The following is a 24448-nucleotide window of genomic DNA, read 5'->3' as shown; positions in this document are numbered from 1 at the left end:
AAATATGAGGTTCTTGCTGTCTTAGGGTTCAAGAAGACAATGGATAGTTATTGTTATCATCACATTATTTGGCAATTGGGTTAACTTAGAAAAGTCCCTTTGTTAGGATTTGCTGTAAAATACTCAACATCTTGTATATAGCTGTGCCACTTATTGCTTCTGTTCTCCCTGGTCTAGGCTTTTGAGAGAGTCAACATATCAAAGACTCAGCCTATGTATTAAAAAGACTCAGTCTGTGCTTTAAAAAGTTTGAGACATACAATTTTTCCTCTCTCATATTAAGTAAATAGTGATTTATATGACTACAATTTAATAGGAGTGTACATAAACACCATTCCCACCACCAAAAGACTGTGTCTCATCCCACCTATCCACCCCACCCCACCCCTGCTGCCCTGGGAAGCCGAATGTTCACCCTCCCCCTCACCACAGGGTTTTTACTTTGGTACCCTACTCTAGATTTAGTCAAATCCTGCCTTTAATTTCCCTTTCTGTTATTCTTTCTCAACTTCTGTTGACGAATGGGATCATCCGATACTCATCTTTATCTTTCTGACTTAGCTCACTTAACATAATTCCTTCTAGCTCCATCCAAGATGGGTCAGATAAGGTGGGTTCATTGTTCTTAATAGCTGCATAGTATTCCATTGTGTATATATACTACAGCTTTCTCAGCCATTCATCTGTTGTTGGGCACCTGGGTTCCTTCCAGGTTTTAGCTATTATAAATCATGCTGCTATGAACATAGGTGTACACATATCTTTTTGGTTGGGCATTATGGAATCCTTGGGGTATATTCCCAGGAGAAGAATTACTGGGTCATATGGAAGGTCCATGTCTAGCCTTGTGAGAGTTCTCCAGACTGTTCTCCAGAAAGTCGACCAATTTACATCTTGCTGTTTATATATTGCTGTAGCTCTTGCAGTAGATGTATGATTTACTTAGATGCTTCTCATTGGGTGCATAGATGGTAATAATTTTAGTCCTCTTAATTGACTGATCATATGAGCATTAAGGTAATATCCATCACTATCATTTTTATTTTAAGGTATATCTTGTCAGACATGAGAATAGCTGTTCCTGCCCTTTTTTGTGGGCTATGACTTGTATGATAGTTTCCCATACTTTCACTTTGAGTATGTGTGTCTTGAGTTAGGTGGGATTCCTGCAGACAACATATGGTAGGCTTGTGCTTTCTGATCCACCTTCCTACTCTGTCCCTTTTAATAGGTGAATTCAGGCCATTGACTTTTATTGACATTATAGATTGAAGATATTTTAGTGTCATTATTCTAGACTTTTAGTGTGTTCTGATATGACATGTTTATTATGATGCGATTGATTATTAGAGACCTTTCAGAACTTCTTGCAGGGCAGGCTTGGTCATCGTTGATTCCTTCAGCTATTGCTTGTCTGAGAAGGCTTGTATGCCTCCATCTAGTCTGAATGACAGTCTGTCACAATACAGTAGTCTTGGTTGGAAGTCTTTCTCATTGAGTATTCGATAGATATTTTGCCATTCCTTTCTGGCCTTTAGTGTTTGTGTGGAGAAATCTGCTGTTAATCTTATGGGTTTTCCTCTGTAGATGACTCATGTTTTTCTCTTTCAGCCTTCAGGATCCTTTCTTTATCCTTATTCCTTTTTATTCTAAATATGATGTGTCTTAGAGTCTTTAAGTCTGGGTTAAATCCCATATGTCTCTGTTGTTGTTTTCTGTATCTCTTAATCTGTTTTTTTAAAAAATATTTATTTATTTATTTATTCCCTTTTGTTGCCCTTGTTGTTTTATTGTTTTAGTTGTTACTGGTGTCATCACTGTTGGATAAGACAGAGAGAAATGGAGAGAGGAGGGGAAGACAGAGAGGGGGAGAGAAAGATAGACACCTGCAGACCTGCTTCACCACCTGTGAAGCGACTCCCCTGCAGGTAGGGAGCCGGGGGCTCGAACCTGGGGATCCTTAAGCAGGTCCTTGAACTTTGCACCATGTGTGTTTAACCCTCTGTGCTACCGCCTGACTCCCTCTTAATCTGTTTTTAAGATCTCTTCTTTCTTAGTGTTCTCTAATTCATCCTCAATCTTGCTAATTCTGTTTTCTGCCTCACTTACTCTGTTCTCTCTCCCCCGTTTTCTGTAGCTCAACTATTTTGTTACCCTGTTTTGATACTGTATTAGCTTGTTCAGCTAGTTGTGCTCTTAGCTATTTCAGCTTTCAGCTCTTTGATTCCCTCCAGATAATTATTGTTTTCTTTCGGGGCTTCATTTGCTATTTCTTCTTTTCTTATAACATTACTTTCAAAAGCTTTCCTCACTCCTGTAACTATTGCATCAATTAGTGTTTGGATGTTGTCTTCATTATTATGTGTTTCTATCTTTTGGGGGCTTTTATTTGCAGTTTTTATGTGATTCATTTCTCCAATATTTCTTCTTGGCTTAACCATTGTATTTAGTGTTATATGAGGTCCCTCTCATTACTTTTCAATCCACTAATCTCACTTGCCTGGGTTAACTTGTGTCTGAGTAAGGTAGTAAGAGTTCACAACTTTGGAATTTAACAGTTGTTTTAATATTGCCTCAACCCCTTAGGTGAAGCACAGTGGCTGTTCAGCCCTCTTATCTTCTTTATATTCCCTACAGGCTATGGGAGCCTTTTAAACTATAAGTAGACTGTTTATGTTAATCACTCAATCAAGACCAAGAGATAAAACAGGGTGGGGGATAGATAGCACAGTGGTTATGTAAAGTGACTCCTGTGCCCTGAGGGATCAAAGTCCTGGCTCTAATTCTGGACTTACCCATACTTAGCTGGACTTACCCCCAGCTGGAACTGAGCTGAGCTACACTCTGTGGCCCTGTATTTCTGAATAAATCCTGATTTCTGAAGGAATTATTCACCTTTTTTCCTAATTTATCACAAGAGTGATGTGAAAAGGCTTGTACTATATATTCACACCTCCTGACCCCCGGGATTGTAGATTTTCTCCAGAGTCACTTGGCCAGTGCTTTACCCCCTGAAGTCAGTATAGGACTTCCTTGCTGCTGTTCCAGTAGAATAGAGCAGATGAGAATAGGGATTTTAGGGTGGATAGAAGCTAGGAAGTCTATTTTTAAAATTTTATTTATTTTTTATTTATAAAATGGAAAATTTGACAAGACTACAGGATAAGAGGGGTACATTTCCCCACATTGCCCACCCCCAGAGCTCCATATCCAATCACCTTCCTTGATAGCTTCCTTATTCTTTATTCCTCTGGGAGCATGGACCCAGGATCATTGTGGAGTGCAGAAAGTAGAAGGTCTGGCTTCTGTAATTGCTTCCCCATTGAACATGGGTGTTAGCAGGTTAATCCATACTCCCAACCTATCTCTCTCTTTCTCTAGTGGGGCGGGGACCTGGGGAGGTGGGGCTCTAAGACACATGGTCGGATTGTTTGCCCAAGGAATTCGGGTTGGCATCATGGTATCATAGTCCTTAAGAAAGTTCCATGTGCACTTGAAAAGAATGGATATTCTTTTCTTTTGGCATGGAAGGTTCTGAATATATTTGTTAAGTTCATCTCATCTAAGACTTCATTTAAGGCCTCTATCTCCTTGCTGATTTTTCCCCTGATAATATGTTTCTTGCTGTGAGTGATATGTTAAGTTCTCCTACTATTATTGTGTTGATATTGAGGTCTCTCTCAAGGTCAGTAATTACTTGTTTGATATATTTGAGTGCACTCATATTTAGAGGGTATATACTGATAATGGTTATGTCTTCCTGTTGGATCTGTCCTTTGAGCAATATTTAGTGTCCATCTCTGTCTCTTATGATCTTCTTTGCCTGAAAATCTATTTTATTTGGGCAGGGGAGTGACATGCAGCATCTGCTACTCTATGGCCACACCTCTGGCAATCTCAGTCAATAAAGTTTTATTTTTAAAAACTGACATGTTGGAATCTGACCTGCAGGCCGTGGCCTGCTGACATGGTTAAGATCTTTCCTTAGTCATGAGTTTTTGACCAACATCTTACTGGTTTTCTCCCTTGGTGGTCTGAATCTTGATTAAGAATTAAGTGATTTTTGTAAGAAGTTATTCAGTGGCCTTGTTAAACAATGAATAATTGATGATAACATTTAGGCTGCTGTTTACAAACATCCCACATTGTCCCTTGGCTATGGCTCATTGCTTTGCCTTGATTATAGGTGGTCTTTTGGATTTCCTTCTCTAGGCTGCCTTTTCAGTGGGAGATCAAAACAGAGCTAGGATTTGTTCTAAAACATGGCCCATGGGCTCCCAGAATAAATAACCAGGCCTGAACTGTGGAGACAAAGGTGGTTTCAGGTTGCATTTTCCCCCCTATTTTGCCACTCAACCCTTGGAGTTGAATCTGGAGGGGTGGAGGCTGGTATTCTAAGAGGAATAAGTGGTGAGTCACCTGGACCTAAGCAATTCTCATTGCTGTATATCACAGCCATCAACATGCCTATTCTGGCTTCAGAATCACGTGTTGCTGATAATATGTTACTATAATAGGTAATGCAGGACCAAGTTGTCAGAATTTGGGGTTGGGGGGATCCGAATTTGGAATCAAGCACTCATTGCTCTGAAGGCCCAAATTCCATCTCCTGACCTTTTAGATGGCAGATGTCTGGTTCTTGGCTGGTTGACTATAGAATATTCCTGCATTCCTAACCCCAAAGTCAGGGTTGGACTTAGGAAATTTGCGAGTTTCATTGCTTCAAATCTGAAGCTGGCTTTCATTTGTTTTCATGACAGGGCTGACATCTCTATAGGGGAGATGTCACTCCTCTTTTGAAATAAAAGGTTGAGGGCCAGAAATCCTCAGGCCCTGGCTGGGCTCCATTTCTCAGGGTGGCTTTTGCCAGTGGATCTCTTCCAGGAGATTGGCAATCCTCTCTCCCTGTAGCCCCAGTCCCTGGAACCTTCCTTCAACTGGCGAAATTGAATCTACCTCATTACCCTGACTGGTCTGAAAAATAGATGTTATGATAGCTCCAGACTAGAAATACTTTCTTGACTCTTTTCTCTCTTGATCTCCCCACTGTTGGCCAAATCTTTGTCTGCCAGGGACTCTCAGTCAAAGTTTAGTTCAGTGGTATGGTTTTTAGAAAAGGATGGAAAGCTTCTTAAAAGTCTTTTAAAAAATCTACTTCACACTGTTTCCATTTGTCTTGTCTTTCTGACAGTTTAAAACATTGGTCTTGGTATATTGGCTGTGCTTTCTGTTGCAGAGGTGATCTGTCCAGTTAATTTGGATTTATGAAAACCAAGAACATTTACATAATTGGATATTACTTGTCATCCAGAAATATAATGTGCAGGAAAACATGGGTTTTGATGTCAGCTTAAGACTAAATTAATCTGAGTAAAACAGCTAGTTGGAAGAGTTACTTCCTCTTTCTGAGTCTCACTTTTCTTAACTGTGAAGTGAGAGTGATTTGGATCCTCCTAGTAGAGCTGAAGTAGAAGTTAGGTCTGGTAAGGAAGTGAAGCACTTTTAGTCCATGACATATATCAGTAATTCAACAAAGAATATTCCTTTTGTTGTTAAAAGTGATCCTTATTTCATCTTAAATTATCCCACCTTCTCTCATCTCACCTCATCTCATCTCATCTCATCTCATCTCATCTCATCTCATCTCACCTCACCTCACCTCATCTCACCTCACCGTATCTCACCTCACCTCACCTCACCTCACCTCACCTCACCTCACCTTACCTCTGCCAGGGTTATCATTAGGGCTTGTGGTGGCCAGTGCCCCTGCCCCTCCTTTCTCCCCTATTTTATCAGCTAGGACTGAGAGAAATTGAGAGGGGAGTGGGAAACAGAGAGGGAGAGAGAAAGATAGACACCTGCAGACCTGCTTCACTGCTCATGAAGTGTCCCCCCTGCAGGTGTGGGGGAGCTTGAACCCAGATCCTTGCACATGGTAACACATGTGCTCAGTGCACATACACCACTGCCTGGCCTACTAAGGCTCTTTCCATTGTTAGTGGTTCTATTTAGCTCTTGGAGTGTCTCCTCCTTAAAGATGATTTTTTCACCAGCTTCTCCCCACTCCACCCCACATCCCTTACATTCTTCTAGTGTTCTTTCGTCCCTCTCTTCACATATTTCCTTGAGGAGAGTAATGATGCGTTTTCACCTGTGCATCTCAACTGCGGCTATAAACAACAATGCAGATGGATTTTACAGTTGCACTGTTGAAAGACTCCAGGCATTAGAGAGTGTTCAAGTTCGAGGATGGGCAAAAACTAACCTATGGAGATAATAGCCAGAGTAGTGGGGACCTTGGGACGAACGACTGGTCAGGCACCCAAGGGAGCCTTTTAGGTGCCATAACCATTTTAAATCTTGTCTCAGCGGTAACAACGTGACTGTGTGCGTGCATTTCACAAGCATCTTTGATTTGCATACTTTGTGTTTGACTCAATACCCAGTCTGCAGTGCTTGGTTGGCAGTTAGCAGTCATTCAGGAAAAGGTCAGATAGCGAAGGGATGTTCTGAGGGAGAATGCAGTCAGTCTTAATCACCACATAACTAAGACTCAATTTAAAGAGAGATAGAATATACGTTTGAAAGACACAGTGGACATAATTCATAATTAGAGCTCACACTGCTATTCACAACACTACTTGAATCTTCATCTATTGCAATATATATATATATATATACAATATATATATATATCAAGTAGGGATGGCAGCGCAGGTGGCTTTGCAGGGAACAAAAGCAGACCAGGGATGCAGGCTCTTCAGGCTGGTGAAAAATCTCAGTTTTTATTCAGTCTCTGTTGCCCTCACCTCTCTCTCCTCCCTCCTCCCCTGTCCTTTTAGCCATTCTTCTTTGGAATGAAACCCGCGACTCTAATAGATGCTACTGACACTTGTGTGCAATTCTACCAGATGGTATTTGAGTCTTGGGTGTTCTGTGAAAAATGAAAAGACCAAACACATGCACAAATAAATGAAGGTTGAATTAATCTTTATAATTAAATGGAATATTACCTTGCTATGACTGATTTTAGCTTTCAAGCTGGACTGCATGCTAATTTTTCAGTGAACTGTAATTGTATTAAGGTGGGTTTTTTAGATGCCAAAAGTACTTGAAAATAGTTTTTTTTTTTTTGCCTAGTTGCTGAGGGAAAGTTACCCAAACTTTTGATCTATACCTCCCCAAGATCATATAGTCTAACTTTATCAGGACTTTGAATGGCCAGGCATCCAATTGTTGACTTACCCATTGCCCTGTCCTCCTGGCATTTGGGTGGCTTAGAATCAGGTTGAGTGAGCTGCAAGTGCCTGAGGCACATTGGGACATTTGTAGGAGAGAAGACAAGCCTTGCTCTTCACAAAGGGCTGCTCATGGCAGGAGAACGAGGCCTGTTAGTGAAACACCTCTGAAGTGTTTCAGAATAGGAGTTTTATTCTAAATGGGGTTCTCAGAAGTAGGTCCAGGGGCCATGGCAAATACCATAATCTAGAGCACGGAGTGTCTCAGCCCATAGCATAAACTGCCAGCAGCAGTGGCTACTTTTTAGCTAATTTTATTGGGGAAAGGGTTAATGGTTTATAGTACAGTTATTGGCACATGGGTACAGTCTCTCATCTCCCTATGACAAGTGTCTGCAAAACATTCACCCCAACACAGGTCTGCCTCCACCATCATGCACCAGAACCTCAAAGCCCTCTTTTACCCACAAAAATCCTCCCTGCCTTCCCTCCCCAGAGTACTTTGCTGTAGTACAATGCACCAAAGCTATTCCTTTGCCTCATCTGGATGAAGCTAGGAGGAATCAGTTAGCAAGTGAGATTAGTCAAAAAAGAGGATGAATCAGATGATCTAAACGTCTCACTGTGAAATGATAGGCAGAACTTAAGAAACAAAGATAGAAAGAGAAAACACAAAGTGAAACTCAGATTGGGTGTGGTGTATAGCAGTGACTCATTGGGACATTTGACAAGATCTGGAGATGTTTTGGGTTACAATGGTGTGTGTGTGTGCGGGGGGGGGGTGCGAATTGTTACTGGCATCTAGTGGGTGGAGAACCAGAGATGCTGCCAAACTTTCCACAATACCCAGGGCAGCCTTCACAAGTAAGAATGCTTTGACCCAAATGCCAGTCTTGCTGAGGTGGATAAACTATTCAAGTTGGTAGTAAGGGCTGTGGTAGTATGGATTCCTAGAGAGTAACTCTGAAGTGTTGTGAGGGTCCACGAATTTGCTTTTTAAAAGAGTTATTTTGATGAGAGACAGAAAATAAGCAAGAGAGAGGCTACTGCTCAGCTCTGGCATATGGTGCTGAGGTTTGAACCTGGGATGTCTGGGACCTCAAATGGGTGAGTCCTGTGTACTTACACTGGCAGGACCTCTCCAGTTCTGGATTTGTATTTTTGATCAATACCCAAGAGATGTAGAGGCTGATCAGCTACAGGCTGTGCTTTAAGCCTGAACTGGAGGGCTCCAGTGTCAAAGGAACACACAGCATGTGTGGGTATTGACCCCACTGCACCTCCTTTTCTAAAAAGAACAACATGGCAGTTCAGTTTTGGCTGATTTGAAAATTCACTGATGTTATCTACTTCTCCCCCTCCCTACTTGATGAGTCAGGAAGTTCAAAAGTGCTGTTACTAGTAGGAATTGGTCAGGTCCCAGCTAAACATCAGTTGTGAGAACGTTGCCATTCCCACTCAGTGGAACTGCTGAGCAGACCGGGTCTGTTTATTTAAGGTCATCTCCAACTCACCTGCTGTCTAAGAGCAATTTAAAAATTGGAGGGAGCAAAGCCATTGAATGAATTTATCTGAGGAATGGTGGGTGTGTGTTTCTAAGTCCTTTGCATGTTGACATTAGCAGATGGTTTTAAAGAATCTCTATGTGTGTTTCCTCTATCTTCTCCCAGAGTGCATTGATTTTCTTGTAGCATTTGTTCCTGTGTCTGTTTAATATTTACATGCTAGTACACAAGCAATATTTGTATGTCAGAAAACTCAGGTATTCATCTCCATAAAACATGAAGCGTTATTACAAATCTACTCACATGTTTACATCTTGATGAGACAGAAAAGACTAACTCTTGTGCATTATGTGGGCTGCCATTGCTCTGAGAGATAGTTCAATTCATGCGCAGTCTCCTGGACTTGTGGGTGCTTAAATAATAGAACTTTGATTGATCTTGATAGCAGTTTTCTGTGACACTTTTTTTTTCTGTAGTGCTGGGATCGAACACAGGGTTTTGTGTATGCAAAGCAGGTATTCTCCTGTTGAGCCACCTCCTTGACCCTCCTGTGATACTTCATGATTTGCTTTGAAAAATATGGAGCCTCTGATGTAGAAGTAGGCTCAGTAAATTTTTCCTGCAAAGAGCCAATTTTTTTGCAGAGTCTAGTGAATGTGCTAGAGTCTGTGGATGAAAGGGTCTCTGGTACAACTCCACAGCTCTGTGGGGTGGCATCCAAGTGGCCACAGCCAGTCCCTAACCCAATGAGCATGGCTGTCTTTGGCGAGGAGAAACTTCACTCAGCCTCTTTGGCTCAGTGTTTAGAGAGTGACGGTGACAAGATAGATTGGCAAGAGAAAAGGAACAGTCTTGAGACATCGTAAGTTGGTGAGAACTCACAGAAAATGTAGCTCCTAGAAGCAGTTTGAATTTGGGCTTTATATGCATGCCATCTTAGTGGCTGGGCAGGTGACTCAGTGGGGTCGAATGTACTCCTTTCAGGCATGAGGTCCTGGGTTCGATCTCCAACACTGCATCTGAAAGAGTAATGTTCTGGTCTCTCTCATCAAATCTTTTTTTTTTTTTTTTTTTTACCTCCAGGGTTATCTCTGGGGCTCGGTGCCTGCACTATGAATCCACTGCTCCTGGAGGCTATTTTTCCCATTTTGTTGCCCTTGTTATTGTTATTACTGTTGTTGTTGGGTAGGACAGAGAAAAATTGAGAGAGGAGGGGAAGACAGAGAGGGGGAGAGAAAGACACCTGTAGACCTGCTTCACTGTCTGTGAAGCAACCCCACTGCAGGTAGGGAGCCGGGTGTTCGAACTAGGATCCTTATGCTGTTCCTTGCACTTTGTGTCATGTGCGCTTAACCCACTGCTTCCTCCCCCCCCCCTTATTAATAAGCTGGTTCTTATAAACCCTCTCGGTAAGGGAAGAAAGTTAAGGTTTACAGGAATAATACATGGGGGGTAGCTGAAGCACACGGAGAGGAGGGGTAAAGTTTGAGTTAGTAAGATCTGCTCATACAGATTCTCAGCCCTGTGCCAACGTCTCATTTATGGTCATCAGTCTATCTTTTCCCTTAAGGGGGGATTTGTGACAGTTGAATTGTTTTGGAAGGTTCTGCTTCTAGGAAGATAAGGGGGAGTGCAGACGAAGCTTCTTCCTGCCTGAGTGGTTTCCTGTGTGGATGACACACAGAGCTGGTCTTTTCAGGTAAGAGGATGGATGGATGGATGGATGGATGGATGGATGGATGGATGGATGGATGGATGGATGGATGGAGCTGGTTTAAAACCTGGAACATGCCTTCTGAGAACATTGTCCACACTGGTGAGCTGTAGGCACTGTCTGCTGGACTAGGCCATCATTCAGGCAGGTTAAGGATGGGAGAGCTCAAGTCTGAACATCCCCGTCTCGCAGCTCTTGTAAAATTAGAATGATGTCTCACACTTTTAAAGCTTCTGATTCATGGGGGCTCTTATCTGTCCTCTGCTCTAGTCTGATGCATGAGCCTGTGAACCACCCCTAAATGCAATTTGCAGAATTAAAGTTTTTGAAGCTGAATAATAAATCAGTGCCATTTTTTATCCCAAAGATAAAATTTGACTTGTCAGATAACCACTTTGTTATTATTTGTGGGATCCAAGGTAGCCCCCAAAGGATATTAAAGCCTGCCCTCCAGGCTAATTTTTATCAATGCCATTAGCTCTGCTTAAGAGCGTATCTTTAGCCAAGGCATCTGTGCTAGTCAGTCATTTGTTTGGCACTGTGGAGCCTGCCATTGTTTTTGCAGGATAGTAGGATACATCATTCATGTACAGTCTCCTGAACTTCTGGGTACTTCAAGCACAGCATTCTGATAGATGTTTAATAGTTATTACAGAACTCATCAGAGAAAATGAGCCCTGGCGAGCTTCAGCCTGACTGAAGTTTTCAAAGCCAGAGCAAGCTTAAGAAAGTTTTGCTATAAGCTGTTTGTAAAAGGGCAGCTGATCATCAGGTGCCCCATTTTCCCCTCACGTTGCTTCAATTAATAAAAAAGAAAAAATATATGCTGAAACTTAACTATGTAGGGGAAGCACAAAGCTGCTTAATTAAGTGATTAAAGTGATCCCTTTGATGTACTACATGCAAGACATTGGAGAATTTGCCTGACTCTCCTAAATAGTCACTCCAGTGGGGATTAAAACAAATGAGCTTTCCTTCTTGCTTTCTGCCGATCAGCTTAATACTAAGTCACTTTGAAAATTCAGGAGTAAAGCAGTCAGCCAGTCTTGGAATCAGTTTGGTCATCTGTGTAGAAATTAGATGCTGGCTCACAGTCAAATCAAGTGGAATTGCATCTGGCTCTGTTTTGCCCACCTGCACTGTGAAGTTGCTGTGTGCTTTGTGGAAAGTTCAGGAAAGGGGTTGACTTGAGAGTTCATATGACGATGCTCCGCATTGGACCTGGGGTCCCTGGGCCTTGAGAGCTTTAATCATAGTATGTTTAGGTCGCAGTGCTGCTTGTCTTTCTCCGTCCCTTTGTGCTAGTTTTTTCCCCCCTCTTAATGTGAACATTTCTGCTTTGTGAGTTATTCTCTGTTGTCTGCACAGAAATTAATTCTGATTTTTAAAGCTCAAACTCTCGAACAAGTTAACTTTGTTGCAGGTACTTGTTACTAACAAGAGGAAAACAGAAACAAAAAAATAGTTAAGTCATGGCCTAGGAAGATAGCATAATGGTTATGCAAACAGACTCTCATGTCTGAGGCTGCCAGGTCCCAGGCTCAATCCCCTGAGCTACAGATAAGCCAGAGTTGAGTAGTGCTCTAGCAGGAAAAAAAATGTAGTTAGGTCATGGACACACCCAAGCCCCCCATTCACCATTGCATTAGAATTGGCAAGCATATCAGGCACGTAGTCTTGACAAGGTCCTGTACCATGAACAGAGGGAACTCACTGAGCAGTCTGTCTTTACTGAATGAACTCTACCACCCCAGGAAGCCACTTCCTGGTTTGGTATGACCCATAGTAGGTCGTGAGAGGAGTTTGCATTCTAAAATGGTATTTATTGATTTATTTATGATTGGGAGACTAATGGCCTCTAGTACAGTTGTGGCACATGGGTACAGTTTCTCATCTTGCCATGATAGCTGCCTGTAGCACACTCTCACCTCTAACTGAGGTGTACCCCAAAGATAAAGAGTTTATCACAAAGCATAAAATCTATGAGATTCAGATTAGAGTGTCCATCGAAGTTTCGTTGGAGCACTGCCATTCAGTGATGTGCTGTCTGAGGCTGCTTCCCCAGTCTGAATGGTAGAGTTGATTAGTTGCCACAGTGACTGGGTGACCAAAAAGCGAAAGCTTTTTTAATGTGGCATCAAGAAATGAATTCAGGGTCTTGAACATGCACAGCACCTCTGGCAGACCTCCCTGGAAAAGAAAAGAAATTTCTGTTCTTAATTTACTGTTTGAGGATCACTGAATGGCAGTGCTCCAACGAAACTTCGATGGACACTCTAATCTGAATCTCATAGATTTTATGCACCTCTGGCAGACCTCCCTGGAAAAGAAAAGAAATTTCTGTTCTTAATTTACTGTTTGAGGAGCAGGGAGAGACACCACAGCACTGCTTCAACATCAAGGGAGCTTACCTGGTTCCATTCATGGTGCTTCTGTGTGGTGCTGGGACTCAACCTCAGGTTTTCATGCTGAACAAGGTATATGTTTTACCCAGTGGATTGTCTCCTAGCCCCAAGTAGAAAATATTTTCTTTTTGTCACCAGGTTATCACTGGGGCTCAGTGCCTGCAGTACAAATCCACTGCTCCTGTGACCATTTTTTTTTATAGGACAGAGAGAAATTGAGAGGGAAAGGGGAAGATAGAGAGGGCTCACCTGGTTAAGTGCACACATTACAGTGGGCAAATCCCCAGGTTCAAGCCCCTGGTGCCCACCTGCAGGGGGAAGGTTCCACAAGTGGTGCAGCAGGACTGCAGGTGTCTCTTTGTCTCTCTCCCTTTCAGAACGTCTGAATCCTGGTGGCTGAAAAGAGAGTTAACATATAAAGCCAGACAAGTTATTGACTAATCATGAACCTAAAGGCTGGAGTAGTGCAGATTAAGAGTTGGGGGGGGGGTGTCTCCGTTCTGTAGATAGCTAGTAGGCATATTTTAGTTATATTCCAAAGGGCCAGTCCTATACTAGTTTTTTTCCCCCCTGAGCGTGAAATCTGATATGCAGGTGGATCCAAGTTATTGTCTGGGGAGATGATGTCATGGTTGGAAAAAGGACCAGAAAGCTGGATCAGGGAAGAGAGTAGCTCCCAGATATGGGAAAGCTGTATAAATATTGTTGACTATAAACCCCATTGGTTTGACCTGATCTGATCTGGGGTCCATATTCAGCTATCATGATGCCAACCAGACTTCCCTGGACAGACAACCCCACCAATGTGTCCTGGAGCCCCACTTCCCCAGGGCCCCGCCCCACTAGGGAAAGAGAGAGGCAGGCTGGGAGTATGGATCGACCTGTCAACGCCCATGTTCAGAGGGGAAGCAATTACAGAAGCCAGACCTTCCACCTTCTGCATCCCACAATGACCTTGGGCCCATACTCCCAGAGGGTTAAGGAATAGGAAAGCTATCAGGGGAGGGGATGGGATATGGAGTTCTGGTGGTGGGAATTGTGTGGAGTTGTACCCCTCTTATCCTGTGGTTTTGTCAGTTTCCTTTATATAAATAAATAAATAATTAAATAAAAATGTAAATTGTTGCAAGCACTAGAAAGACAATATGAAGTTTTCTCAAAAAATTAAAAGTGCTATATGATACAAAAAATTGATATAAAAAAAGAAAAGAACAGGACAGAGGTGCTAAGAGGTATGCAGAAGTGATAAAAGAGACTCCAGGGGGAGCTGGGCAGTTACTCTTAGCATAGTGTGTTTGTGTGAGACAGAGAGAGAGAGAGAGAGAGAGAAGAGAGAAGAGAGTAGAGAGTCCCAGAATCTGGGCAGAAGAGAGAGAGATTTTCATGTCCCTATAGAGTATGGCGTATATGGAGTATAGAGTATTCATGTCCCTATAGAGTATGGCGTATATGGAGTATAGAGTATTCATGTCCCTATAGAGTATGGAGTATATGGAGTATAGAGTATTCATGTCCCTATAGAGTATGGAGTATATGGAGTATAGAGTATTCATGTCCCTATAGAGAGTATGGTGCAAAGGAGCAGAGAGTAAATAATGCTTTGGGGAGGGGGCACAAGGTTTCTATCCCAACTACTCAGCACTACCATCTTGTAGCACAAAAGCAGTCATAGGTTGCATGCCAATGAATGGGCATGGCAGTATCCCAATAAAACTTTATTTGTAAAAACAGTTGGTAATGGGAGACCAGATTGGGTTTACTGCTGTATTGCCACCCCCTTCTTCCCATGATCCCTATTGTGAAGTCTTTCTTTCTCTCTTCCTTCCTCCCTTTCTTTCTTTCTTTCTTTCTTTCTTTTCCACCACTCCCATCACCAAATATCTTTGTCCCCATCCCCACCCCCATAGATAACCACCCAGTCTTGAAAAATAGGTTGACTTTTTTTTCAGATTTATATATTCGATTGTCCTTCATATTCTGCATGTAAGTGAAACCATTCGGTAGTTGTCCTTCACCTCTTTATTTGCTTCACTGAGCATAATCTTCTCCAATTTCATCCACTTTGTCCTAAAGAACACAATATCATTCCTTTTTATTGTTGCATAATACTCTGAGTATTATGCCATCTGTTAAAGGGCGTTTCGATTGTTTCCAGGTTTTTGCTATTGTGAATAAAGATCCCTATTGTGAAGGCCTTTCCTTTGTATGCATTTTGTCTCTGCCATTTTTGAAAAATATTCCTTATGTACTACAAAACAAAGGCAACAATCAGAGTATCTCTAAGAGGGATGGTTAGGATTATCTCCAATCTTTTTGGTGTCCTGGTCATCTTTCACAATGCTGTATGGCTCAAGGTGTTTGGTATGAATATTCAATTTTCTTTTCTTTTATTTCTTTTTCTTCTCTCTCTCTCTCATCTTTCTTTTTTCCTTCCTTCCTTCCTTCTTTCCTTCCTTCCTTCCTTCCTTCCTTCCTTCCTTCCTCTCTCCCTCCCTCCCTCCCTCCCTTCCTCTCTTCCTTCCTTCCTTTCCCACCATGGTTGTGGCTGGGACTCAGTATCTGTATGACTCTACTGCTCTCAGTGGAGGCAGAGAGAAGGGGAGAGATACCATAGAACTACTTGTGAAGCCCACCCCTTCAGGTGCTCCCATGTGGTGGCCTTAGGCTCAAACCCGAATCCTGGTTCATGGGAACATATGAACTCTACTGTGTGAGCCACCGGCTGGCTTCTTTTAGTTAAAAGAGAGTTAACTGAACCCCACTCTGGTTTACCAGTCTGCACCATGTACTTTTTTTTTTTAAACTTACTAGTGATTTAATATTGATTTGCAAAATTACAATCAGAGTTATGTATCCCCAACCCCTCCAATTGAATCTACAGTGGTTCTTCCAAAGTTGCAGGTAGTGTTGACTATTATTTCCACACCCATCTGTCTGTATTTGTATATATTTTCCCATTTTCCCCATGGTCCCATCCTCTCTTTTTTTTCAAGTCACACCTACACCTATTACTACTTTGGAATGTCATCCCCCCCTTTTTTTCTCTCCTCTCTCCAGGTCTATGGACTTGGAGTTCAGAGACCTCTGGTCATCTTCCCTATCACTTCTCCACCACTGGGAATATGGACCAATTTTTTGGGGGTGCATAAGGTGGTAGTTCTGGCTTTTGTAACTGCTTCTCCACTGGACATGGGCATTGGCAAGTGGATCCATCCTCCCATCCTGTTTTTATCTTTCTCTAGTGGGGTAGGGATTTGGAGAGGTGGGGCTCCAGAGAATATTGGTGAGTTCATCTGCCCAGGGAAGTCAGGATGTAATCACAATAGCATCTGCAGCTTGGTGGATAAAAGGCGGCATGGTATAAAGTAGGACAAAATGCTTAATGAACAGGAAACAAAAACTAGAAATAGAGCAGGTGAGAATAAGGATTTTATGGTGGAAAGAAGCTAGGAAGTCTATTTTAGGTATGTTCCTAGGGGCCAATGACTTTCATAGTTTTTGCTCGAATTTGATAGATAACATGGAGTTGGACAAAAATATTGTCTGGGAAGATGGTGTCAGAGTTGAGAATAGGGCTAGAAAGTTGGATTAGGGCAGGGAGTGGCTCCCAAACTTGAAGAAGAAAATTTATCAATAAAATTAACGGTTTTCCCCATCCACTTGACCCAGGGCCTATACATATTCATATTTAGCACAGGAGCCTGTGTAACCTCAATCCCTATCAGTCTGAGCTCGCAGTTTATGGTCACAGCTGGGAACATTCTTGGCTGCACTCATTTCAGAACCAGTCTTCCTTCAGTGGCAGGATAGGACGACCCAGCCTCCCTTCGGAAAGTGGGGCAGTCCCTGCCATTGCTGCTTTATAGGGAGTGCAAGGCCCTGAAGAGGCCCATGAGGGCTTATGCTGGTATTCCTGATGGAAGTGACCAGTGGTACTTCGTGCATTTTCTAGTCCAGCAAGAGCCACTACTCACTGCCATCTCTCTCACATGCTTGTGTTCCCTGTCCTCCTGTCTTTGTCCCTATTCCTTCCACTTTTGGAATGGTCTTCCTCTCAGCTGTGCATTTTGAAGCCCTAACCATTATTGATAGTTAGGTTTGGTCACTGTCTCTATTAAATATTTTCTCCACAAGAGTATAGTCTGGCCTCTGGATTTGGGTAACAGTATTGTCTATTTCCATTAAAACTTTGGTGTATGCTGAGATTTCATCTTGCACCTGTGAGAGTAGTCTACATCAACAAAACAGGACAAGACAGGTGTTGGTGAGGTTGTGGAGAAAAAGGGTCTCTGATCCACTGTTGATGGAAATGCAAACTGGTACAGCCCCTTTCAAAGACTGTATGGAGAGTCCTTCAACAAATAAAAATGGAATGACTGTATGATCCAGCAATGCCACTCTTAGGAACTTACCCAAAGGACACTCAACTAATCCGAAGGAACATATGCACCCCTACGTTCATAGCATTATTCACAGTAGCCAAATAGTGGAAGCAGCTAAAATGCCCACCAACAGATGACTGGATAAAGAAGTTATGGGGTGTATACTCCATGGAATACTACTCTACAATCAAAAAAGATGATGTGTCCTTTGGATGGATCTGGAGGTGATTATGCTTAGTGAAATAAGAGACGAAAGACAACTACCAAATGGTTTCACTCATATATGGAATCTAGAGAACTGATATACATGAACTTGCAAAAAAAAAAAAAAAAAACCACCCAGAAGCAAACAGACTATTTCTGAGTTTGTGCAAAGTGGGAGAAGAGGTGGGAAGGTGAAGACACAGAACTTGGGTGGTGGGTGTGGTGTAGAAGTACACCCTGTAATCATACAGTCTTGTAAGACACTGTTAATCACAAATAAAAAGACCCTTTTGTGTATTTTGTACTTTACAGTGATTTGCTGCATTAAATTTATTTTAGTTTAATGAGGACAGGGGTTGACTTTATTTTTTTATGCAGTAGATTGCACACTAGATATTTAGTAAATGGAGTTTTTAGATGATTGCTGCCTTCTTACATCTAGTTTAAGTGCTGAATCTCTGACATCATTTTTCTTTCTCCTTTTTACAGGCAAGAGCTGTTTTGGCAAAAGTTGGCTATCCTGAGTTTATAATGAATGATACTCATGTTAATGAAGACCTTAAAGCAGTAAGTGTTAAATTCACTATATATACTGGCCTCATGCCTTTCCTCTAACCGAAGTCCAAGCAATTAAATCTGGTGGTGCCAGAAAGCACCAACTTTTGATTCATTACTTGGCTAGATACAAGCCTCAATAGACCAAGTGAATCATAAGATTTAAAGTTGATTCACATTAAAGAGAGTGGCAGAAAGGAAGCATAGCTGAGTGAATCCCATAAAACAAAATGATCCTGGATTTGGTCTAGTGTCATCATTAAGGGAAGAATTCAGCAAAGTGAGATGTTTACAGTTAGTGGGCATGTTCTAATGGCCAACCCATGAAGCTTATTATTAAACAGTCTTTATGTGCTTCATTCCTATTGAATGACTAGTAATACATCTGACTGCTGGGAGTTGACTTCATTAAGCTTTAGAAGTGTTTTGGCAAATCAAGTACATATACATATGACTCCATAATTTATTGTGACTTGGACGATATGTTTGCAATAAGTTACTGATGGAGCTTTGTAATACTTCTCTTTTATTTCATATTTGAGACACATATTTTACAGTAGATTTATCCTTTAGAGCCTTTCTAACCCACCACTGCTCTTTCCTCTCCTAAAATAGCTCTGATGAGGTAGAATTCCTTCCTTTTGCACCCCCAAAAGAAATTTGGTCCATACTCCCAGAGGAGGGAATGGTAGGGGAAGGTGACCAGAGGGCTCTGAAACCCAGTCCCACCAGGAACCTGCACTTGTGTGATCAGGAACTTTTGTTTTTGCTGTATCACAGAGAGGGAAGAGAATTTGAAGAACACCCGAGGAAGTCAGGTCCCACCCCCCTTACCTGAGAAGGAAGACTAAATTGGAAAGACACCCAGAAGTTGTGATAGGGGTAGGTGTGGCTTAGATAGGATGTGAAGGTGGGGCCTTAGAAGTAAATAAAAACAGACTCACAGGGGTCATCCATCTTTGCTCCAGTGGCTCACATACTTCTCTGGTGCATGTCTTGTCATTTTCCTGATTAAAAGTTTAAACTATCGGGGGTGGGGAACCCTATGAGGATTCTTAGAGCTAGAGGGAAAAGCCTTTAACAATGAAATAAAAACCACTCATTTGACTCTTATAAATAAAAAAAAAATCATAGGGCATCTACTTATTGGAGTGCTACTCAGCAGTTAAAGACTATACTGTATCCTTTAGGATGGGGCAAAATGAATGGAACTGGTGGTGATTGTGCTTAGTAAGGGAAGTGAAGGGCAACTATGGGATGATTTCACTTATATGTGGAATATAAAGAACTGAAACACAGGAACTTGAAAAGAGAAAAATGGGGTGCCAGGCAGTGGCTCACCCTGTTGAACGCACACATTACAGTGTGCAAGTATCCTGGTTCAAGGCCCCACTCCCCATTTACAGGGGGATGCTTCATAAGTGGTGAGGTAGGTCTGCAAGTGTTTCTGTATTTCTCTCTCTCTCCCTCTCCCTCTCCCTCTCCCTTTCTCTCTCTCTGTCTCTCTCTCTCTCTCATCTTCTCTCACTTTCTCTGTTATAATAAAAACAAAAGAGGGGAATGGCTGCCAAGAGTGATGGATTTTTTTCATTTATTTTAATTTTACTATTGACTTAATGTTAATTTACAAAGTTTTAAGATAACAGGATTATAATTCCACACCATTCCCAACACCTGTATCCTCATTCCTTCCATTGGAAGCTACAGTAGTTCTCCCAAGGTCACAGATATGAGTTGACTATTATTTTTATAAGTATCTGTATTTATATGTATTTTCTCATTCCCCCCCCATGGTCCCATCTTCTCTTCCTTTCCAAGTCACACCTATACCTATTACTACTTCTGAATGTCCTTCCTTTTTCCAGGAGTGATGGATTTTGTAGTATTGCCACCAAGCCCCAGTGATAACCCTGGTGGCAAACAAACAACAAGAATATCTATCTATCTCTCTATATATTCATATTTATGATCTTGGAAGAACTATGGTGGTTATTGTTGGAGGATGGTTGGGCCACAGAGCTTTGGTGGTGGGAATGGTGTAGAATTGTACCCCTATTATCATATAGTATTGTAAATCACTCATACAAATTCTTTTTTTGTTTGTTTGTTTCATATATATTTTTTATTTAAGAAACGAGACATTAACAAAACCATAGAATAAGAGGGGTACAGTTCTGCACAATTCCCATAACCCGATCTCCACATCCCACCCCCTCCCCTGATAGCCTTCCCATTCTCTATCTCTCTGGGAGTATGGATCCAGGGTCGTTGTGGGTTGCAGAGGGTGGAAGGTCTGGCTTCTGTAATTGCTTCCCCGCTGAACATGGGCGTTGACTGGTCGATCCATACTCCTAGTCTGTCTCTCTCTTTCCCTAGTAGGGTGGGCCTCTGAGGAAGTGGAGCTCCAGTACACATTGATGGGGTCGTCTGTCCAGGGAAGTCTGGTCAGCATCTCGCTGGCATCCAGAACCTGGTGGCTGAAAAGAGAGTTAACATACAAAGCCAAACAAATTGTTGAACAATCATGCACCTAAAGACTGTAATAGTGCAGATGAAATGTTGGGGGTATTCCCTGCATGCTCTTGTATACTTCTGCTTTCAGGTATATATTTTCCCCCTAGTTTATGGGCACAGGTGAACCTATGCTCTTATCTCAGGGGACCTGGGCTATATCTAGGTTTGGGGACTTTATTGGGGAGTGGAACACCTGGAATGGAATTAGAGAATACTATGAAAGGAAAGGTCTCACCCGAGTGATGAAGCTGAAGGGTTGTCATTCCATGTCTGAAGTCTCTGGTCACAGTCGGAAGTGAAGCATGCTGGGGTGGCACTCGTTGTGTTGATTAGGTTGTGATCTGCGGATGCAATATTATTTGATTTGAATTGAGAGCAGCATGCAGAAAAGTGGGCCCCACCCTAAGGTTCCAGGACTGGGGGAAATATAGGCTCTATAGTGGAAATGTGAGGTTCCTGTTGTCTTAGGGTTCAAGAAGACAATGCATAGTTATTGTTGTCATCACATTATTTGGTGATAGGGTTAACTTTGGAAAGTCCCTTTGATAGGGTTTGGGGTATAGTACCCAGCATCTTGTATATAGCTGTTCTATCGGTTGCTTCTTTTCTCCCTGGTCTAGGCTTTTGGGAGAGAACATATCAAAGACTCAGCCTATGTATTAAAAAGACTCAGTCTGTGTTTTAAGAAGTTCTAGACATATCATCAGTTTTTTGCCTCTCATATTAATTAAATAGTGGTTTATATAATGTTTACACTTTAATAGGATTGTACATAAACACCACTCCCACCAACAGAAGACTGTGTCCCATCCCCACCACCCACCCCCGCCCCCCACCCCCTGCCGTGCCGAGAATCCCAATGGCCACCCTCCCCTTCACCACAGGGTTTTTACATTGGTGCCCTGCTCTCAATTTAATCAGATCCTGCTTTTAGTTTCCCTTTCTGTTCTTCTTTCTCAACTTCTGTTGATGAGTGGGGACATCCCATACTCATCTTTATCTTTCTGACTTAGCTGACTTAACATAATTCCTTCTAGCTCTGTCCAAGATGGGTCAGATAAGGTGGGCTCATTGTTCTTAATAGCTGCATAGTATTCCATTGTGTATATGTACCATAGCTTTCTCAGCCACTCATCTGCTGTTGGGCACCTGGGTTCCTTCCGGGTTTTAGCTATTATGAATTGTGCTGCTATGAACGTAGATGTACACGTGTCTTTTTGGTTGGGCATTATGGAATCCTTGGGGTATATCCCCAGGAGAGGAATTACTGGGTTATATGGAAGGTCTATGTCTAGCCTTGTGAGAGTTCTCCAGACTGCTGTCCAGAGAGTCTGGACCAATTTACATTCCCACCAGCAGTGTAGAAAGGTTCCTCTGTCCCCACAGCCTCTCCAACATTTGTTGCTGCTGTCCTTTTTGATGTATGCCATTCTCACAGGAGTGAGGTGGTATCTCAATGTTGTCTTTATTTGCATCTCTCTGAAATAGTTCTACTAGAGAACGTTTCCTCCTCACAAAAAGCCCATTTTTTAAAAACCATTTACTAGATTTTCTTTAAAAAAAAAAGTAGCTTTGAGGGATTGTTTAAATAGTTGCTACTCTGAGGTCTAATTCTTTCCTAAAGTTGTGGGTTGACAGGGGTGCATCAGAAAACAGTCCTACTTCTCTATACGAACATCAGAATTTTATAAGATTATGGGCTGGCAAAATAAGTCATTTGGGTAGTGTGCTGCTTTGCCATCTACATGACCCAGGTTCAAGCTCAACATCCACTACATTGAAGGAAGCTTTGGTCTAGAGGTCTCTTTCACTCTTTGTCTTTCTATATCTAAAAATAAATAAATGAAGTAAATAAAAGAAAAGGAATTTTACAAGACTATTCAAAAGTGAGAGAAAGCTTTAGTTGGAAAGTTTATCCATTAGTTTTCAACATATGGCTTTCCAAAGTAGTGATCTGTTTGCTGTGGAGAAAACTAATGATGCTTTGCCATCTTCCCAAGCTCTATAACCTACCTTCTTATATACAGATTAAAAAAAAAAACTTAGCCAAGTCAACATCTTCATAGATTTCACAACTGGCCCTGGAACGAAGTCAGTTCCATGTAAGCGTTAGTTATGACACACTCAATTCACACTGGTGATTGTGAATGGTTCAGGGCTGGAAAATCATTCTGCGTTAGCTCATGCAACATACAGCTCCCTTCAATTGATTTAAAGGTCTCTACAGAGGAAATGGCCTCAAGCTTTAATCAAATAAGCTATTGGGCTGTTGGAAAAGCCAGGGCACATTTATTCTATGTTTTCTTTTTTTCCTTCCTTCCTTCCTTTTTACCAGAGCACTACTCAGTTTTGGCTTATGGTGGTGCCGGGGATTGAACCTGGGATTTCAGAGCCTCAGACATAACCATCATGCTATCTACCCCCACCCACATTTATTCTATGTTTTTCTATGTGAGAATGTGTCGTGACTTTTTTGACGACCCAGTAGCATTCAGGACTCACTCAGAATATTTGCTTAAGTTCGGTTGGCAGCCTGCTGCTATATAAAGTGGGTGCCCAGCGTTTAAGGGCTCACTGAGTACACTATCTTTTGTGAAAGCAAGCAGATGTCAGAACAGCTGCAGCATTGAGTCTGCTCCTTCATTTCTCCAGGGCCTGAACCAAAGCCATGAGACACCAAGATTTGTGAAGCACTTTTGTGAAGAAATGGCTTTTATTTGATTCATGGCCAAACAGACACAGTTACACCCAAGAGCTTCTAACAGTTTTAAAGACAGGCAGATACATGAAATAAAAATGCATTTGTACTCCAAAACTGATAGAGAAAATGAATCAAACTCAGCTTGAAAAATCTATAAAGGAGGCTTGATGTGACAGATAGGGTAGTGTCACTGTGGTTAATAGCAAAAGGACCAAAGTATCACTGACACACAATGGGACTGCGCTTTCAGTTAGGAGGAACCTGTAGATAAGGACTGCTATGGGGCCAGAGAGAAACTGCTGGGAATCTCTGAGCATGCAGGGCTTTTCCTAGTGAAAAGCAGAGCGCTTGATGTGATATGATTCATCAGACACGCATAAGGAAAGCGGTTGGAGGTTGGGCAGTGGGCCAGATGAAGGTTAAGGAGAGAGGCTGAGAACTGAAAGTTGGGCTCATGTGGAGATAATAGCAAATAGAAAATAATTATGAGGGCTGGGGAGGCAGTACAATGGTTATATGAAAGACTTCCATGCCTGAGGTTCCAAGGTTCCTGGTTTAATCCCCAGCACCACCAAAGTTGAGAAGTGCTCTAGTCTTTCTCTGTGTGTCTGTCTCTCTTATTCTCTCATTGAAATCAAATATTAAAAAAATATTTGAACTGTGAGACAAATGTAAAGAATTAGAGAAAATTCTCTCTCTCTCTCTTTCTCTCCTTCCTTCTCTATCATTTGAGGAAGACAATGTAAACAGATAACCAATAAGATATTTCTGAAGAACAGTCTTTTTTAAGTTGTTGAATAGAGAAAGAAGAAAAGCAGAGCCCTTTATGTGAGCCAGCAGCCACATGTAGAAAAGCCTACTCATTAGCCAAAGTCAATAGGCATCAGCCCATGTCCAAACCAGCTGAATAAAATGCTCCTTTATTGACCCTCCATAGAAGCAGGCCCACGAGTTGATTATAATTTGAGGAAAACTCTTATATCAGTCCAGAAAGTCAAAAACACTAGGATTCTTTCCTTTCTTCTTCCCCTTCTAACCATCCTCCCTTCCTCTCTCCTCTCTCTCTTTTTCTTTCTTTCTGCCTGCTGTTGTTGGGGCTTCACCAGTTCAGGATGACTTCTACAGGTAGAGAGAGAGAGAGAGAGAGGGAGAGGGAGAGGGAGACCAAGAGACCACAACATCAAAGCTTCTTCTAATGCAGTGGGAACCAAGTTCAATCCTGGGTCATGC

General features: G+C 42.0%; 1 protein-coding gene across 1 annotated transcript in view; it reads left to right on the top strand.

The window, feature by feature from the left end:
- PHEX (phosphate regulating endopeptidase X-linked) overlaps nucleotides 1-24448 on the top strand; it is a 256270-nt gene that overhangs the window by 156553 nt on the left and 75269 nt on the right. The window contains exon 13 of the mRNA XM_060183651.1: nucleotides 17938-18015. Coding sequence (XP_060039634.1) covers nucleotides 17938-18015 — 78 coding nt within the window. The remainder of the gene's footprint in view (nucleotides 1-17937; nucleotides 18016-24448) is intronic.

This window comes from Erinaceus europaeus, chromosome X, assembly GCF_950295315.1.
Source record: "Erinaceus europaeus chromosome X, mEriEur2.1, whole genome shotgun sequence".
NCBI lineage: Eukaryota > Metazoa > Chordata > Mammalia > Eulipotyphla > Erinaceidae > Erinaceus > Erinaceus europaeus.
Note: the sequence above shows the minus strand (reverse complement) of the source record. Positions and strands in the feature narration are given on the sequence as shown.